The 20,062-nt window shown below is 40.7% G+C and overlaps 2 protein-coding genes across 2 annotated transcripts in view; one reads left to right on the forward strand and one right to left on the reverse strand.

The window, feature by feature from the left end:
* HEATR5B (HEAT repeat containing 5B) overlaps positions 1 to 10,671 on the reverse strand; it is a 43,603-nt gene extending 32,932 nt beyond the window's left edge. The window contains exons 1-10 of the mRNA XM_035108283.3: positions 10,518 to 10,671; positions 8,488 to 8,654; positions 7,773 to 7,984; positions 5,862 to 5,970; positions 5,194 to 5,343; positions 4,138 to 4,309; positions 3,471 to 3,628; positions 2,226 to 2,475; positions 1,234 to 1,389; positions 273 to 523 (exon numbers count right to left, since the gene is read on the reverse strand). Coding sequence (XP_034964174.1) covers positions 273 to 523; positions 1,234 to 1,389; positions 2,226 to 2,475; positions 3,471 to 3,628; positions 4,138 to 4,309; positions 5,194 to 5,343; positions 5,862 to 5,970; positions 7,773 to 7,984; positions 8,488 to 8,613 — 1,584 coding nt within the window. The 5' untranslated portion in view covers positions 8,614 to 8,654; positions 10,518 to 10,671. The remainder of the gene's footprint in view (positions 1 to 272; positions 524 to 1,233; positions 1,390 to 2,225; positions 2,476 to 3,470; positions 3,629 to 4,137; positions 4,310 to 5,193; positions 5,344 to 5,861; positions 5,971 to 7,772; positions 7,985 to 8,487; positions 8,655 to 10,517) is intronic.
* Positions 10,672 to 10,711: 40 nt separating this feature from the next.
* Positions 10,712 to 19,311, forward strand: GPATCH11 (G-patch domain containing 11). The gene is made up of 9 exons (XM_035108284.3): positions 10,712 to 10,777; positions 12,139 to 12,223; positions 14,013 to 14,239; positions 15,289 to 15,330; positions 15,419 to 15,539; positions 16,176 to 16,266; positions 16,673 to 16,786; positions 17,418 to 17,499; positions 17,965 to 19,311. The coding sequence occupies exons 2-9, from the start codon at positions 12,174 to 12,176 to the stop codon at positions 18,018 to 18,020; spliced, it is 783 nt and encodes a 260-aa protein (XP_034964175.1). The 5' UTR covers positions 10,712 to 10,777; positions 12,139 to 12,173; the 3' UTR covers positions 18,021 to 19,311.
* The last annotated feature ends 751 nt before the right edge of the window (positions 19,312 to 20,062 follow it).

A 20,062-nucleotide genomic window follows, 5' to 3' on the forward strand; every position in this document is an offset into this window, starting at 1 on the left:
CAAACAGGGCTGACATTAGCACCTGGGCTGGCATGGATATACCATGGCCCGCCGGTGATTATACTGGCTGCTGTAGCATCTTTTCTTCTTCTGTTTAAATGCATTTTATAGTCAGGAGGTAGCCAGCCAGACCCTTTCCAACAACAAATTTTAACAAGTGAATGTGTTTAGCATTAGGGCAGCAGAAGCAAAGTCCATTTTATTTCTGTAGCCATTATGTTATTAAGATTTGAACTTAATATGTGAAGCCACATCTGCTCATAGTATCTCACCTTTCCTTTTGCGTGGGGAATGCCCAAAGGACACTGATGAACTCCACCTAGCAAAGCAGCCATTGCAAAACTATAACCACTAACAGCTTCTGGTGAGGTCTTCAAATTGTTGAGCCTTTCGGCACAACGGTCCAAGAAAGGAGTCACTTGGAAAGGCAAGGCCACAGCTACACAACGCAGGCACCATGCAGCAGCAAGCCGGGCAGCCATACTTGGATGAAGAAGAACTGAAGTAACAGTCTCAAGCAATCCTGAAATCAACACAGACAACAGTGAGTCTTAAAAGGAAATCAGTAATGGATTTCTATACTAGGATATACTCTATACCAGGCATCTCCAAACTGCGGCCCTCCAGGTGTTTTGGCCTACAACTCCCATGATCCCTAGCTAAGAGGACCAGTGGTCAGGGATGATGGGAATTGTAGTCTAAAACATCTGGAGGGCCGAAGTTTGGGGGTGCCTGTGCTATACCATTCAGTCCCCTTTCACTCCATTTAATAGTAAGTCAAGCTGTCTAAATCTTACTCAACAGAATGAAATTTAAAACTAGTTCACTTATGCTTTTAAATTTCCATTTTATTTCTCATTTCAATAAACACACAATGAGGCATTCACCAGAACTCTCCAGACTCTAGGTTCTTATGGGAAAACTATATTGATAATTACTTGGTGAAATTTTGTAACTATTCAACAACCGTATGCACAAATACATTTTTATTAGGCCATTTGTTTAGCTGTTATGAGTGCAGGCTAGAGAATCTCAGAATTGCTTACATCCTGCTGAAACCAGTGGCAGTAAATGCTCTTGCATTTTGCTAGATTACATCTTCACGTCTTGCTGGGTTTGTTTTTCATGCCAGAATCTAGTGGTAATCAAGTAAGCTGGCAGACAGAAGTGAATATTGAACAGTACAATTCTATACAGGCAACTGTATATTAAATTACAGTCTTAACAACTTACCTATTGAAGGCTCTTGTATGAGAGGTGATGCAGTGGCACTTAGGCTCTGAACTAGGCTCCCAAGCTCCTGAAGGGCACAAACCATCACATGCTGGCTTGCAGCAACTTCAGCTGCTCCTGATTTGTTTTCAATATTAGCATCATTCACAACTGATTCTGGCAAAGCAGTGGGAGAAGAGAGAGTGTCATCCAGCATTCTTGTAAACTTGAGGTGTACTCAGAAGAATATCAGTATAAAGAATTATAGAAATGCAATAGTTGCTTGTACACAGTAGCTAAGAAACTGAGCTGCATATGTTTGTCAGAGACGCCACAGAACAGAGATTGCTTTAGCATACATTCAGATGACTTGCTGGCAACCTACATTAAAAGCTGCCTTTCCATCACAAGTATTTTATATTTCATCACAAGAGAGCTACTTTTTGGATAATCACTGAAGGAATGAGAAAATATTGTCTAGAAATATGCCATTGTTTTTATTTTTGCGCCATGGAAACAAAGCTTATGAAAAATGTCTAATAGTGATGAGTCTGAAAACTGAAGGGAGAGAACCAAAGCATTAAATTCTCTTCATGATTACTGATTTTCCAAGTTTTGACTCCTACCTACTACCAGTTTTAAAATATTTTTAAGAATCAGCTCTCTGATCTCAAGCACAAGTAGCTTGATGCCTATATGCCACATATGCATGTTGGGGGTGGGGTTTGAGAGCCTGCCCTAAACATTCTTCATCTTCTGGGTAAACATACTTTTGTATTTCATTGCTGTGGTGCAATTAGCATTTGAAAGATATATTCAGTCAGCACAGTGAGATATTTTAGAGCATATTTACAGATTATTACATACTGTGCCTGCACCTCAATGTTGTGAGGGCACATAATATTGTTTGATTATCTGTCATAGACCTATTCTTTGCAGCTTTAAAAATTCCTTCATACTTATGGGACAGGAATATATTATGTTTATTTGGACCTTAACCTTAACATTCTTACCTACTGCCTTCATCTGTTTACCAATTGCCTGGCATATATCTTTGGCCGCTGCAATCTGTGCCTTCTCCCCCAGTAAACTTCCTACAGTGGCTCGGAGGATGAAAGAGACACATCTTCGAGAGTACACCGCTTCTACATGAGTCTGCGTTGCGCGAGGGTGAGAAACCAGATCTAGAACATGTGACAAGAAGGTAGCAAAATTGCGCTCCAGCCACTGACCTCCTAATGTTGTGACAAAGACAACATAAGCCTGCAAATTCAAAATACAAATATTACAGCCACAGAAAGGGAGGATTTGTACACATTTCCATAATGGAGGGGAGGGGCAAAGAAAGGGAAACACTAAAAAGAAGACTTAAATGACCCAGGTTTTATAAGATTTTGAGGCAAAATGACCGTATTTTAGGGATGGATTCACATATATGATGTCTTGGAAGGGCAGCCCTCACTACCATTATGATTCACTGCTTACCTTGATTCATGATGAACGAAATAAAAGGAAGGGATACTTTCCCCTTTTCTGACTCTGGAGAACCCCTTCTCCCACCACAATATAACAATATCTTAAGGACTTGCAGGTCAGACAAGTGCAGTAAGCATCTACTCTCTCTAATAGCAGGAAGTTCAGAGATCTTTCACATCACCTTCTATCTTTTAGCACAGCAGGCTAAGGCCTCTGTGGAGGTGTGAAGAGGAGGAAGGGGGGGAGTTTCAAAGCGGCTAATAATCTTCTTTCCCTTCCTCCCCCACAACAAACACTCTGTGAGGTGAGTGAGGCTGAGAGACTTCAGAGAAGTGTGACTAGCCCAAGGTCACCCAGCAGCTGCATGTGGATGAGCGGTGAAATGAACCTGGTTCACCAGATTACGAGTCCACCGCTCTTAGCCACTACACCACGCTGGCTTTCCTATACCACGCTGGTTCGCTGAAGGAGGGAGGCATCCTTTGCAAGTCCAAAAACAAGGCCCTTTGGTCCAGGCTGACTGGAGCCCTGCACAGAGGTACTCTTTTGAGAGGCTAGGAATACATCAATTGGTTATACAGGTTTCACTCATTTATTGATGTGCTAAATCTATTTGTCTGGTTGACTTATATGGCATGAAAAAACTGCACATTTGTGACATGCTTAGTCAACGGATATGAATATTAAAATGATCATTTTCTATGGAACAGAAGCTATTTGAGTCCTTGCCTAGGCAGAAATAACACTGTGAAAATTATTGAAGAGTAAGAAAGCAAACACACCTGTGTAACTCCAACTCTCACTTCTCGGTTGACAGATCCTCCTACTTTTAACATCTCGCCACCACTCTTTAAGAATCCAGATCCTCCTCTTAGAAAACCAGTGGCCATGAGTTCCAAAACCTCTTCCAGTGTAGCCCGCTTCACATTCTGGCGCATCACTTCAAGAAAAAAAAAGTAATTTAATTTAATAGAATACTTTTAAATAATTGTTTGGACTCATATTACATCTGTGATTTTGACAAGTAGCCTGTCTTGTTACAGAAACAAAGGCAACAAAACTAGTAGAGTTTCCAATCATTAAATATATGTAAAAGCCTTCAGACGATTACAAATGATTACATAACTTATTCACAAAGGGTTTCTATCGCAATGCTTTCCCTGTGTAGATTAATTGCTTTAACTTTGGCTAGCTGTAAAAACAGAGAAAACAACAATCTCCACAATACCATTCTAGAATAGAATAACAGAATTGTAAAGTTGGAAGGGATCCTGAGGATTATCTTCTAGTCCAACTCCCTGCAATTCAGGAATCTCAACTTATGGTCCACCATCCAATTTGAAACCATAGCAGACCCTGCCTGGATTTGCAAATAGAACACAAATTTATCCAGCTTATTGCTGTGAAATTATAGAATAATGATTGCATAGACAATTCAATATTTAATACCTGCTGCTTGCTTTGGTATCAGTGCTGTAGCCATAACTGTTCCCAAAAGTTTTGATACTGCAACTCGTACACCATAATTTGAGTTTTCCAGAGCCTTAAAACAAAGTGTTGCTACATTTTCCAGTTCTGCTGTCCACATAAATACAGCCTCATTTTGTAGTTCCAGTAGGCACTGAGGGGTAGGAGGAAGAACATACCAATAATTGTTTAATATTTCTAAAATGCTTACCCATCCACTCTGGGAATAGAGCCAGCACGATCATCACTGTCATTTATCCCACTTATGAGATATGATTGGCATAATGACTTTTAAAAAAACATTCAGAAAGGTTACACTGAAATCTATTTTTCCCATCGGTGCTCATACAAAAACATTATTATAAGATATGGGATTGGAGAGTAATACTGAATCACAGGGTGCAAGCATCCAATTCCTGTCTACAAACACATCAGTGGCATTTAATTTTCAATGTATTGCAGGGGGAGAGGAGGGGAGGCTGCCTCCCACCTCTCAGTTTAAAATCTGTCCCCACCAAAAAATATCTCAGCTCCAGAAAAAAATAAAGAAACAGTCCACTTTTCTCTCTCCCTGCATAAAATGTCAGTTTCAATGCTTTGAAGGGAGAAGAAAGCTACATTGTTGCTTTAGTAGCATTCTCTCCTCAGTAAGAGGAACAAGTCCTTCCTGCTACAATTCAGAATCCCATTACTGTACTGTACAAAGATTAATGCCAAATAATAAAAATGTCATGTGGGAACTGCTCTGTGGCAGCCCAAATGCTTTCTAGATAAGCTAGCCACCAAACCCACATCCCAACTACACTGTGCACACTGACTCTGTGACACATCTAGCAGTGATGGTTGCAACAGGAGAAATAGTGTTGACCCCAGACACCACCACCACCACCACTACTACCACTACTACTACTACTACTACTACTATTATTATTATTTTAAATAATGTCAAAATACAACACACTTAGGAAAGATCAACAGAAGATTTAGTGAACAAACAAACCCTGCATGTTTATAAATAGCAAAAGAATATAAACCTACCTTTGCTACTGCACATCGCACAGCCATAGCTCTGTCTGTCAGGAGAGATCTCGCATTCTTATAAATATCACGGTGGCAAGATGCTGCAGCACCACCCAGCCCACTTAGGACTTTCTGCAAACTCATTAATATTTCACTCCGGCCCTGTGACTACAAATTGCATTGGGATTTGAAAGGGAGAAAGAGAGAATGAAGCAGAAATAAGAAACAACTTGTTTTGTGTCTTCATAATGTAACTACGAGAATTATCTAAAAAGTGAGGGGCAAAGGGAGATGGCTCATAATTCATGTATGAAAGAGAGAGATACCACACAACTGGTGTCATGACGCATTTCTGAAGTATTTTTAAGGTAATTTGGCAAAAAATGACACTGCCCACATGGGTTGCCATATGCCCAGGTTTTCCCAGACATTTTTTTGCCAATTTCCACCTGAATACTGGTTCAAACTGCAGTATTCCAGGTATGTCCTGGAAATTACAGACATGTAGCCATCCTAATTAAACAAAGCGTATATTATAAATAAAACACAGCAGAATAGCCTTAAGTCACATTTTTCTAAGCCTTAATTGATGGGTTTAGTCCTTTAAAAAATAGACTAACAAACTAAATATGGAAAAGAGTGAAAAATATGATTTTGTGTTTTTTTACAACACCGCTTTCACTCACCTCAGCACTTTTCAGAGACTTTAAGAGATTGTTAACTGTTTCTGGAAAAGAACTACCCAGCATTCTCCCCATTTTTTCATAAAATGCTCCAACACATGCCACTGCAGTGCTACAAAAAGGCAAAATCAGCATTAGTCTTTTTTCTCTAGGTAACATGCAAGCAAATAGAAGCATCAAATCAAAACTTAAATATCTTCAGGCAAGATAGGGCAGTTTTATGTGATATGTATACTTTGTAAGGAAATCAGAGACTACAAACTTATATTTTGGCCACAGATATAGTTTTAGAAATGAGAAGGTAAAAATTCACATGCATTAGCAATTAGGTGACAGATAAAACGAATGCCAAGTTTCATTAAGTTTTTCAACTCTCAGGCTCATTAGGATTTTTCTCGCCCAAAGAATGACTCACATTTCTCACATATTTCAAAATGAATGTAGCATGTTCACCAACTGTAGTTTGGAATATTTTAAGAGTATTTTATGAGGATAGAATGCAATCTTCTCAGACTTTTTATGTCTGATGATAACATACTAGTCTTGAAAGCATGGAATTTAATTCCAAGTAGTTTGATAACCTATATAGTTCCTAGAAGATGCTCCTGAGAATTCCCTAAGTGATTTTCACAGTGACTGGTAAAATTATGTCACGTAATGGGTTGGCTCAGTTTCCTTCAAACTGCTTTTCAGTAATCACTTAGAAAAACTAAGATATCAATCCAGTCTGGATTGCTGCATGTGAAGGAATATAACTGTGCTCAATTAAGATTTATTTTTGCTGTCCTCCTGCACAAAAGCCAAATCAAGAACAACTTCTAGTGATATTCCAGCTAGAAAACATTTGCAATTCTTCTGTAAACACAGGTATGTTTAGACTTAGAAATACAATAACAAATATATCCACAACGTAACTGGCTGTGTTTAACTATATAAATTCTTCACACATCATATAAACATAACTCGTTAGTTGAATTTATGTAACTATCGGTTTGACAGTGTTGTGTTAGAAATACAATAAGCATGCTTTTTCACATGGAAGAAAGCCTCTCTATCAGAGGCTGCACATAACAAATCCAGAATGCAGCAGCACTCCTCGGCATTGCAATCCTATGCTCATTTGCCTGCCTATAAACCCCAATAGGACTTGCTTCTTAGTAAACATGCAAAACAATACACTATCAAGTCCTGCATGTTGCCAGCACAGTGATTTGACAAAACTAAACAGAGCTCTTTTAGAAGTGGGCAATGTACTCGGAGATTTACAGGCCCAGTGAATTTATTTATTTCCAAGTAGACATTTATAGAATTGTTTCATCTTCCCTCCTCCTGCAATAATACAGTGGTACCTCCGGTTATGAACGTAATGCGTTCTTAACATGAGGCGCGCTTTTGCTAATGGAGTTTTGCATCCTGGGGCAAAGGTCGCAACTAGGGGCATGTACTTCCAGGTTGGCAGAGCGCATTACCCGAAGCATTCATAAGGGGGACGGTACGTAACCAGAGGTTTCACTGTAGTGTGGATGCTTAAAGACTAATGCTAATCAAACGAACACTTTCTTCCACTGATATCATGCAGCATCTACATAATCCTGCTTTAAATATTACTGCCCATCATCTAGGATGCTGAACTAAATGGTCTGATCTAGCAGGATCTTATGTTCTCAGTTACCCTCCCACCCTCAGTTGCATCATTTTTGTCACAACCAATATTGTGACAAAAAACAGTAGGAAATTGATTCCATTGTTACTTCAAGGCATCAGTCATTTCTAAACAGGTATATTCCCCTGAGGGTTCTGTAAGCATGAATCACAAAAATCATTCAAATCTGCTCAGCTACTTCTTCGGTGTTCTTAGAAATTAACAAGTTAACTGTCACTTGTAACAACATTCTCGTCCTGTATGTTACTTACAGTTTGGTTGGTAAGTAGGCTGATGTATCATCTTTACTTTTGATAATTTCATTACACTTATCAAGTGTCTGAAATACAGTAAAAGTATCTCCAATGCTATACAGAGCGGCAAGGTTTTTAGCAAGCAATTTCCGGGTGGGTGGCCCAGGAGAGCTGCTGATAAGACCAGTTAGCTGTTCAACAAGCTTTTTTTGTTTTTCTTTTACATCCGTCTGTTAACAAAACAAATTAAAATTTTATTTGCTCTGATTTTCACAATTCAACATTCAAATGCTTAATTCTTTCAGATGATTGCTATTCAAGTATTTTTATTTCTGGGATGTTTTTGCTAGTAGAGCTATAGCCACTCCTCATGAGTCATTTTATTTTTCAGTAAGATGTCCTGACATTCATGATATTTGGAGGTTTATTTAATGAAGCTGGTACTGGCCTAATCCACTGGCCCATTTGCCTAAATGCTTCTGGCATTTCTCTGAAACTGCTGATACAAATTCACTTAAAACAAACTTGGAAAGGGAATTACAGCTCAGGACATAACATTCATCTCAAATTATGGGCAAATCAGATCTTTTAAATATATGAATTAGTGAACTACATAATAATGTCATGGAGTTAGACTGCAATCCTTTACACTGATCTGGGAGCAAGCCCCATGAAACTCAGTGAAAAAGGACTATATAAAAACCAAAGACTGGTGGGAGGGGACATGGCATACCTTGTTAGCCGCTCCTAGCACTTTGTCAAGAAACCGCAGCCATTCAAAGATAAAAACTGGTCGCTTTGCTTCTGTGATTTGAGCCAAAGCTTCTTCATTTAATAACAAACTGTGAGCAAGCTCCATGGCTGGCTAAAATCTACTTTTGTTACAGGCGTACTTATTTCCTATGAGAAAACATAACATAGAACAATAATTATTATTATTTTCTTATTCCTAATGGCAGTTTAAATATCAAATACACACTTAGAAATGCACTAGAATGAAGAAAGTTCTTAGGTAGAGTTGGGTGTCATCAGTGTATTGTACTGAAAGCCATGATATGTGATAACGTTACTCAGGGACATTGTATAGGGACAGAATAGCAGATAGCCAAATACAAGCACAGAAATCTGAGAAACCACAATGAAGAAAGAAAACAAAGAGAGCTTCCCCCCTCTAGAAACACCAAAATATCAACTAGACAGAAAGAGAGCCATCTGAAAACAAAATCAAGGAGATCCAGGACATAAAGCAAAGTGAAACAAGTAGGAGAAAGTGATGTACTGTACCTAGATATCAAAGAGGAAGAGAACTGAGTAGAGACTTTTGGATTTGGTGATGAGGAGGCAAAAGCAGTGACATGCAGCTGGAAGACTGGAAGGGGGCCAGTAACAGAGTTGGAAAAAAGGAAGTTTAGCTCATGAAAGTAAGCAGGAGTAGTCAGACCTAGAAAAGGGATCAAGAGTTGGTTTGTTTTAATAAGGAAAACAGTGGTGCATTCAAATGCTGAAGAGAGGAAGAAAAAGATAGGATAACATAATGAGTGATAATGACAGGAGAGATGGTAATTAGGAGGGCACAGGATCAAGGGTAAACATGGGTTAATTAAAGATAATAGTGCAATTGAGGAAAGTGTTGAGAGAGAGAGAGAGCGCACTGCCAGGCTAGTAATAATGATTATGGAACTTCTATTTTGCAGTCCTGTATTCATTTACCTAAGGGATGCGGGATCCTCCGCTACTGTTATAAGTAAAATATTATTCAGACAAGAGTGAAACCAGAGTTTGTGATCTCAGTTTCCTCTGCTGAATTTATTTAAAATATTCTCCACAGAAGCTTCCAAGTCAAATAACAACCATAATAAAATAAAATATCAATTTGCATACAGTATACAAAAAGATAGGAACAAAATAAACCATGGATATAAAAAAGAGGGTCGGGGAGAATAACTGCAAGGCAATGAAGGCGGAATTAAACCCTGAAGCATCAAAATTGTAGGAAGGAAATTGCTTGTCGCGAGGTGCCTAAAAGCTAGGAGGAGTAAGTGCCAGTTAAATGTCTCCCGGGAGAGGATTCCACTGCCATGAGTACTGCTGCTGAAAAGGCTCCATTGCTCATCGCTTCCCACCTCATAAGGACAGGGTGAGCTATGAATGGGACATAATAATAAACTGAGAACTGCACCACTGGAATCAGCAACAGAGAGCCCAGACTATCGACAGCTGCCTGCTTAGTGCTTGCTGCTGCATAAATGGTGTGAAACTGCTGTAGCTCCTGGGGATGCCCCCCCCCAGCGCTTTAAAGCCCCGCTCAGTTTCGGAGGGAGATCCATAAATAAGCTCGTGTGTTTTGATTTGCATGCAGAAGGTGCGAGTTATCAACCCCCAGTGGCAAGAGATCCCCGAGGGGCCATTGCCAGTCAGAGGAAACGGCGGTTTCGGATATCCAGCCCCAAGGCCTGCCACCCTGGTGTCAAGGGCAGGCAGCCACAGCGATAAGGAAACCCGCCACTCAAAACACCTGCCCGCCCCTCTCGAAAGCGCCTGCCTGCCCTAAAGGCCGGAGCACCCCGCCGCGAAAGCAGCGCACCACCTTAACTTGACCCCGCTGCCCACCCGTAGGAGCCACCGTTGTTCTCCCCCCCCCCACAGGGACCCAGTTAAAGTGCTTTCCCCCTTACGCCACCCAACCGCCACCCCTGCATATTGGCCCTGCGGCTCTTCTCCCCCGCCCCCACCGCAAGTAAGTCCTTCGTCTCCCAGACCCACCTCTTCCGACAGTTCACGGCACCGCAGACCACTGCGACGTTTGACAGAAAGGGGCAAACACCTGACGTCGCCATAGCGCACCGCTCAGTAACCGAATCCCTCTCTCCCCACCAGCTGAGGAAGCGCCGGCCGCCGCGCAAGCGCATTCCATACCCGGAAGCTGGCCGGTAGGAGGTACGCATGCGCACCTGCGCAGTTGCCGAGAGACTGGAACACAAGGGAGCAAGACTTCGGTGGATGGGAGAGGCGCGCGGAGGCTGGTAGGGAATACCAATGATAAAGAGCTGATGGTGCAGATTTGAGCGTTGCTGGCGAATGTTGGGCAGGTTGTTCGGTCAGGCTATCGGCAGCTGCTAGCCACGGGGTTCCTGCTTGGAGGGGGGTTGGACTAGATGACCCTAAGGCTCCCTTGCAATTCTGTGGTGCTAGGATGGCTGTATGCAACTTCCACGATCAGATGCAGCGTGTTTCTGAATACTAGTTGCTGGGGGAACGCCAGGGCGAGAGGGCTGTTTTCCACCCCACTATATATGTGTGCGCGCGCGCGTAGTTGCAGCACAGAGGATACGACTTCATGTATCCTATGAAGTGGACTGTAGTTCACGAAAGCTGGTGCTGTTAATAATAATAACACCTGTGTAGGGGCAGGGGGTGTAATTGCACTTGTTTGTTATTGTAGTATGTATTCTTGTTTTTTTGTATATTGTAAGCCACCCTGTGATCTCTGGATCATTTTATTTTATACTGCCCTCCATCCAGAGATCAGAGGGTGGCTTAAGGACTTGCTTAAGGACTAATAATGCATTAGTCCTTAAGCAAGATTGTTCTGTTATTTTACTATGCACGGCAGGATGTTAGGCTAGATAGACTTTTCATCTGATTGGACAGGGCTCTTATTATATTCAGTTAATATGGAGAGACGGGTAATAATGAGGGGCTGTGTTTAATATCTGAAATGTATGACACCTCTTCCTTGCTAATGTGCATTCTTAGCAGGGAGCAAGTCCTCTTGAATCCAGTGGGACTTGCTCATTTGATAGATAAACCAGAATTGTGCTGTATATGCCAGGCTACAATCCCACTTGATGTATAAGGCTTTTGGGGGTGAGCAGCCTGATTGGCATGATGATGTTGGGCATCAGTCATAATAAACTTTCTAGTATTTATGGTGCCACAAGGCTATTTGTTGCTTTTGCTTTTCAGTTGTTTCTAGGTGGGATTTCATCTAACTGAGCCACCACATTTATCTAAAGGTTCAGTGCCCCTAAAGTTCACTCTCTTTCTAGGAACACTAAATGAAATTATAATTTTTATTCTTATTTTTTTTTATTTATACCATGCCCATCTGGCTGGGTTTCCCCAGCCATTCTGGGCAGTTTACAGCTTACTGTTTCTCCCACCAGACCACTCTGAAAATTGTGGCAACTATTAGCTGTAACAAAGTTACAGTTTGTTTTTGTTAATTTGTATTTTATAATAATGTTTTTAATTGTAAGTTCTCCCAAGCTGAGAGAAAGTTAGATATAAATACTGTACACGAAATAATTTTTCCCCCAAAAAATCAGTGAAAACTTTAGCTATTTTCAATGCATTCTAAAAGCTAGAAAAATATTGTTTATAGGCAAGAGGGCTGCAAGTGGAGTATTAATACCAATCATGGGTGATGAAGAAGATGACTACATGTCGGATTCCTTTATTAATGTTAAGTAAGTGCAATGTTTTTCTAAACTTATCAAACTTGCCAGTGCCTCACACGTACACTAATAATTGAAGCTATTTGTGGTGTCTCAGATACAGAACTTTTCAATTATTTTTGAGTAAGAGGTCTGGCTAAAATGCTTCAAGTTGATATCACCTAGAAGAGGGTTCTTCATCCATGAGTCCCCATATGTTGTTGGACTATAGCTCCCACCATCCCTGACCATTGGCTAAGCTGGCTAAGGATGATAGGAGTTGTAGTCCAACAACATCTGGGGACCCAGGTCTTGCAGTCTCAAACTATGTGCAAACGTTGTTCTGACTTCTGTCAGTTCCTTTAGTGCACCATTGCATGGACTAACTGTACTGACTGCTCCACTCTTTTTCTGCATCAACAACTTTTCCACCAGTCCTTTCTTTTGGGCAAGAAGAGTGTTAATCACTTATCCATCTCTAAATTGGATGTATCATGTTTTTTTTGGAAACCAGAGAAAAGGACTTTCCAAGAGGCACAATGGCTGCATATGTGTGATCATCCAAAACCTTATAAAGAATAAACCAAGTGCCAAAGCTTTGCACTCTCTGGCTGCATACTGGCTGAGGTGTGAAGATCCTGGCTTGCTTTAAGCCAGAGCTTCCTAGTTCTGGTGTATCAGGAACTCTGGCTTACTGCAACCCAGGCTCTTTGTGCTCAATCTGGGGCGCAGCTGGAGGATCATCAGGTGGAGCAAGGGAATGGTGCAGGGCCATGATGCTTGTCTACAGCTTCATAACCCATGGTTTGTGAAGCCTTGGATGATTGATCAAACATGACCAGTGACATTTGGAACTGAAAGCTGAACTGTGCACCCTTCCTCTTGCCACTTCAGAGCTATCCAATTCCTGAGTTACAGCTCCAGTTTGGCACCCTCATATAATGTAGGATACCTTCCTCTGTGCCACAGTGACTGAACTCAATGATTCTAGCCCAGCTACATGGCTTTAAGTGGTTGAGGAGTATGTTTTAAGTGGCCCATGAAACTGGCATAGGAATTGCTTATTCCTAAATCCAGGGAAATGAACTTGAACTGGAGGGCAGAATAGATTCAGACTGCCACCTAACCCATCTTAAGCCCATCCCTGCATAGACTAACTCTTCGACTACACTCTTTCTCAACAGCAACTGCTTTTCCCACCGTCCTTTCTTGTCGGCAATGAACTAGTCAACCTCTAATATATTCCCCTTCTATAGTCTCCTTCAGTAAGACCTAGCACAGAAGTAGCAGCCTCTAGAACAGGTATGGGGAACATTTGACCCTCTAGATGTTGCTGAACTACAACTCCCATCATCTCTGACCATTGGGCATGCTTGCTGGGTCTGATGGGAGTTGTAGTTCAGCAACATCAGGAGTGCCAAAAGCTTCCCACACTTATTCCAGAATATATTACTGTGGATTACAACTCCCTACTGATTCCACCTAGGTTTTCCCTTCAATTTCCTTGCCATGCTTTTCATATAACAGTGTGTTCTGTGAGCATATTACAGCAACAGAATTACCACTGTGGTGATTTTATCATAGCATGTAATCTATCCTTGTTCCAATGCAAGAATGATCATTCCAATAAAAATTGGTGGTATTCTGTTTGGAAACTGTATTCACCCTGCAATCTATGTACCCTTACCTGGAAGTGAGCCCCATAAAACATTGAGGAATGTACTGTTAAGCATTACATGTGGTTCACTGAAAATGCTCTTAAAACTATATTTATTTCTCTCTGTAATTGCTATATAATAGTTTGATATTTGGACTTGTTCAGTCAGGACATCAGACCAGGCATGCCAATGCTGAGGCGTACAAAGGAAGTGTTTAAGAAAGAAGAAAAGCAAAAGGAAGCTAACGAGAGAAGTCGGCAAAAGAGTATAAAAGAGCAGGAGAAAGAACAACGTGATACTGTTTTAAACATTGCTTTGGGAAACGAGAATAAAGGCTTTGCTATGCTTCAGAAGATGGGTTATAAAAGTGGTCAACCTCTTGGCAAAAGTGGTGAGTTTCTCAGCTTCCCTTTTTCAGAATAAGACTGTTTCATGGTATTATTGTTGTTGTTTTATTATTAATTTATATACCTATTAATGCCAAAATAGGCTTCAAAGTGGTTTAGAAGTATAAAAACCAATGACACAAGCATTAAAATATAAAAATATAAAATTAAAATACACAAACAATCCAATTAAAACAGAAGGCTTGGGTTGAGACATCATGGGAATGTCTGTGTAATAGACCTGAGTGATTTTTCAATATATCGTTCAGTTTTTGCCACAGCCAATCATCAGCAGGCCTTGCTGCAGCAACCAATCACATGCCAAATTGTCACTGTCCGTGTATAAGACGACCTATAATTTTTGCCTATCATTTCTTTCCTTTTTTAAAAATATTTTATTAGTTGAATATAAGAACAACATATAATCAAGTACAAGCAATCAAATACAGTTTTCCCCAACCCCCCTCAAAAACAGCCCCAACCACATCCAGATATTCACATTAGTAATATAGTCAAATAAAAAATTATTTCTACAGTTGCTGGTTTAAAAAATATCATTCCACATGCTTCCATGTGTCTTAGGTGGTTTAAATGCATGTTCTTTCTTTGATGCATATGTACCGTAATAAAGGAGTACCACGTTATGTAAAAGTTATGTAGTTTCTCACGTTGTTTTCTTTCACGTACCCTTTGTTAATCATATAATTGTTATTTTTTCAAGTTATGGCGAAGGCCTGTTATCTGTTCAGTAAATTTCATTTCTCCAGTAGATATTGTTTGAAATGATGCATGTACATGAAAGATACAGAGAACCTGTGCAAAACAATACTTGCAGTGTGGACTTTGACCAGGGTAGACTCAAATCTCTGTTCAGACGCCAAGCAGATAGCCTAAGGTGTGTCATTAACTCACGGTCTGACCCACTTCACAGGGTTTGTTGTAAAGATAATGTGAGAACCCCATTACAAGCCACTCTGAGCTCCTGTGATGAAAGGAACACAAATGCGTCTAATAGCAATGATCATGTGTTTTCTTGTTTTCTTGTTTTCTGCAGGAAAGGGGATTGTCGAGCCTATTCCTCTGAACATTACCACAGGTTTGTGTCCATTCTCTCCTTTTTAATGTTGTAAAGTTCAAACACGGCGCCTCTTGAAGTGTTAACTAGCGCTTTGAACTTGGAACAGGCAGAAGTGGGCTTGGCCATGAAGAAGTGAAGAAACGGAAAGCTGAAGAAAACTTGGAAAACTACAGGAGAAAAATGCATATGAGGAAACAAGCGGAAGAACAGACGGCTGACCTCTTCAAGTAATGTGCAAGGGCTTCATTCCTCCTCTTCTCTTTGCGAAGAAGAATTGTATTATTTATGGGAAGGATTGTGCCTTCATGGTAGAGCACTTGCTTGCATGCAGAAGGTCCCATGTTGAATCCATGACCTCTGCAGAAACGGCCGGGCAAGACTCTTGTCTGAAACTCTGAAAATTGCTGCCAGTCAATTGAGGCCAGCGACAGCCAGCGTAGTGGTTTCTAGAACCACTGGGGCTGATTGGATTTGGAGTCCACATCATCAGGAGAGCACTAGGTTGAGGAACAGTGCTGTGTGGGGTTATCTTTCCCATCAAATATCGCCATCAGGTATTGCCAGTATGAACTACACCAGGGGTAGTTAGCATAGAGTCCTCCACATGTTATTGGACTACAACTCCCACAAGCCCCTACCAGCATGGTCAAAGGTCAGGGATGATGGGAGCTGCTCACAGTGATCTGGGTCCTATAAGGTGTGTGTAATATAGTAGTTTGGTTTTGTAGCACTTCTAAACTGCCCATCGTACAACTCCCACGATGGTGAACAAAACAAATTGATAGCTACATATAAACTATCAGTGTAATATCTCAGCTAGTCCAAGTTATGTTTATTGGTTATTATTTCATTTTACTTTTAAGATTGAGATTGAAGACCAAACAGGAGCAACTGCAAGTAAAACGAGACCTTGTGAAAAGTCAGAAAGCCTGTCAGCAACTAGATATGCAGAAAGTAAGTTTAAATAAATAATTCTTTTCAAGCGTTTTTGTGCATTTGTGACCCAAAGACTTTGGATGAGTAACATTTACTGAAAGTAATTATGCATAGCCTACCAGACCAACTTTTTAATGAGCTTGTCCATCCACCCACATCATCGTAAGTCAAGTGTGCTGCATTGACAGGCTGAAAGCAAAAAAGAACCAACTCTCTTCTGGTTTACTTCCCTGCCTGCCTTCCTGTTTTTATTGTCTAAGAACTACATACAACTTAGACACGGTCCCCATCTTTTCCAGAAAATAGCTTTTGAGCATTATGCTTTTCCAGGAGTGCAAAGTTGCACCTTTTTCTCTTTCCAAATTGCCAAGAAATTGATGGGGTGGGGTATTTTGGTTGTTACTGCCAAACTTTTGCTTTAAAGGGCCTTGAATCCCCCAAAGAGATGTGGTTCTGGTTAAGGGTGGAGGAGGAAAAAGAAGATGACGTGAATGCAGAGGACGAGGAGGAGGAAGAAAAAGAGGAAGATGAGTTTGACGTAAGTGTAGGGTTTAGATACCACTGAAAACTGCATTGCACTTCAATAATCTAAATCGGGGGTCGGCAAATTTTTTTAGCCATGGGCTGGTCCCTCGGACCTTGTGGCAGGCCGGAGAAGCAGGTGAGGGGGGCTAGTAGTCCTCCTCCCCACCCCTCAGCCCCAGCCACTGCGCTTACCTTCCCAGGGGCTGCCGCTGCTGCTGCTGCTTCTCATGAGTAGGCAAAGCAAGCTTGTCCGCTCCGCTCCACTCTCTGGCCCACTAGAGCGGCAGCAGCAGGAAGATGAGCAGCATGAAAGGGCTCGGTCCGGAGAGGGGTTGCTTAAAATGGTGCTCAGCCAGCTCAGCTCAGCCCAGCCCCCTTCCTCCTCTAGGCAGGGTGGGGAGAAGCCAGGAGGAGGGAGGGAGAAGGCACGGCCACAGTGTGTGTGAGGGAGAGGGGGGGAATGGAATGCACAGGGGTGGAAATGGCACAACCCAAACGAGCAGAATCCCCTGAAGGCAATTGGGCCTGATCTGGCCTGCGGCCCTTAGTTTGCTGACCCCTGATCTAAATTAATAAGCTAAAATAATTTCAAAATTAATGCATAATCCGTTTATTCTTAAAGGTGTATTTCATTTGTCAAACAGGAATCAGAAAAGTTAATCATGTTGACAGCATATCTAAGGGAAGAACACCTCTACTGCATTTGGTGTGGAACAACCTATGATGGTAAGAAAAATTCCAAGTATTAATATAGCTGAGCCCTCCTCTTTAGTTGGTCTGTTAATGGAAACTTAACAGTATCTAATGCCTTGGCCAAAAGATGCATGAGTCACCTTTGCACAACAAAAGTCTTCATGCAATATAAACCTAAATTTGTTTCTTTGAGAACCTTAAAGGTTATTGTATTCCCAATTTTTTTCTTTTGAGTTGATTGCAAGAGGAAAAGGAATGATGCTCTTAATGTACTTCTGTTTGGGGATGCTCACCATAAATGGAAACCCCCCCTGCTCTTGATAACTGCAGGCCATATCTGCAATTATTTTCAACAACCTGTTTAGTATCACTGTGTGTGGCTTGTTTTATCTTTTCTAATTTACAGCTCTCCCCCCCCCCAAAAAAAGGCTTAGTATCTCAGTCCAGTGTGCTTTTCTTCAGACAATTGTATAATGCTCTTTTTAAAAAATCTTCCAGATAAAGAAGATTTATCCTCAAACTGTCCTGGAGACACTTTTGCAGACCATGAATAACTTTCCTAAAGCAAGAACAGTAAATGCTGCAAGAACAATCCAGCATAAAGATATCGATCAGTTCAGAAGACCACATATATTTTTGTAGGGGAAAGGTTTTTGAAATGTATTTATGTATATATTGTAGCACTGGAATTGTGCTGAAGTCCTGTTCATTTGGAAGTATGGATATAAAGGTGCTCCTTCCCAAAGCTGTACACTAAGAAAATCTTCTAGGAGCTGCATAATCGGTTGACTCTGAGCTGTGAACTTTAGGTACTCTTCTTTTTTAAAAACAAAGCTCATTTGTTATTTTTGTGAAAAATGCAGCAAACAGGATTGGGTCGATCCTCCTTTACACCCCAATCAATTATGGAAGAAGTGGAATACTGATCTAGTGCAGAAAATAGAACAGGAGGGCTGGAAAGGTCCAAAATGTGTATATATAGAGGCCAAAAATAAGATCAGGACATTTGGTTAAAATACTACATGTACTAACTTAGGAGTAAGTCCTGTTGACCTTCATTGTAAATATTCTAAATATGCCTTTTACTGTTGACCAAACTGCTAAGTTTTGTAATTTTTGGTGTTTTATACCAAAGGTCTTTCAATCCACTTTCCTAATGTCAGCAAAGGCTTAAAACAGCAAATGTTGGAACTGTTCAGTAGCTTTGAGTTTCTGTATCACTATTTACAGCTGAATACATTTGTTGTGTGTGTATGTCTAAACAAATTTATATCTTCTTTTTTTACTAATCTGCAAATTGGCTCAAATGTATAAAAAATACACTAGGCATACTGAGAACTCCATACAGTACTGAAAACAAAAATAACTATGGTACCTGCACTGAAACAGGAGGTGGTAACTAATGTTATTGTAGTCCATCTGATGTTGACTCTGCCAGCCTCCCTTTCTCTTCTGAGTTGGTTCTTTGGTTAAAAGGTTTTTTTAAATGCCTTTCTGGCTAAATTAGTTGGTGGGCTCGAGTAGTTTCTGTTTAAGGTTAATCCACTTTACTGCCCATGGAAAATGGCAAGATCAAGCCAACATTAAGGTAAAGTGTGAACCAGACAGCTAGCTTTACATGGAAGTAACCTCTAATGGACTCAGTAGCCCTTACACCCGAGTAAAAGTGTTGTCTTTTTCAGTGGGGAAGTTTCAAGTAGATGAAACGCTCAATGGCTTGTCAAAGTGTTCAGGTTTGGCTAGATTGTGCCTCAAGTTATCAGGAGCAAGAATTTGTGACAGTACTAATGAAAGCAGAAGGGTGGCACGTAATACTAGTGTGCATTAAAAAGGAAATAACACATCTCCTTACAGTTTGATTCCTTTCCTTTATATACAATGTGATTCACTGTACCTTCCTCGATAATCTAAAAGTGGGCCACCTGCCAGACTCTATATAGAACACAATTATTTGCATTAAGCAGTCACGGTGTAGCACCCATTGCTGGCTGCATTTGGCATCTTCATTACTAATTGTGCACAGGGATAGATTTTTACCAAGATTTGCACCCGAGAGGTGTCTCGGTTCAAGTGCATGGCCAAGATGCGCTTTAAGGTAATCATTGCTGTCGATGTTTCCTGCATACAGACATGCCTCTTCCTTTGTATGCCATGTAGCTTCTAAAAGAAATGAACAATGTGGGGATTTTAAATGCACGTCATTTATTAGGAAAGAAAGCAGCTATAGAACAGTAACATAAGCTGTGCATGCACAATAAAAACATTACAATTTCCCAAGATATGGGAAATACATGCTTCGGTTGAAAAATTATATTGTAAAATGTGCTTCTCAATACTGTACCAGTGATTTAAAAACAAATTTAATATTCACTACAAAGTTCCATGAAAGAATTCAAGTTAAAGACTTAGAATAGATTACCGGTAGGTTTCATTTAGAATCCAGTATAAATATTCTCCTCTAGTGTTGGATGATGGCACCAAAAAGCAGTTCCCTGTGAACTAGGTGCAATGGAATTACTCAGGAGTAAGTTGACACAGCTGCAGCTTTATGGTATAAAAAACTCATCAAATCCTAGCTGTTAAAAACATCCCTTTG

Source organism: Zootoca vivipara, chromosome 3 (assembly GCF_965207765.1).
Source record: "Zootoca vivipara chromosome 3, rZooViv2.hap1.1, whole genome shotgun sequence".
Classification (NCBI taxonomy): Eukaryota; Metazoa; Chordata; class Lepidosauria; order Squamata; family Lacertidae; genus Zootoca; species Zootoca vivipara.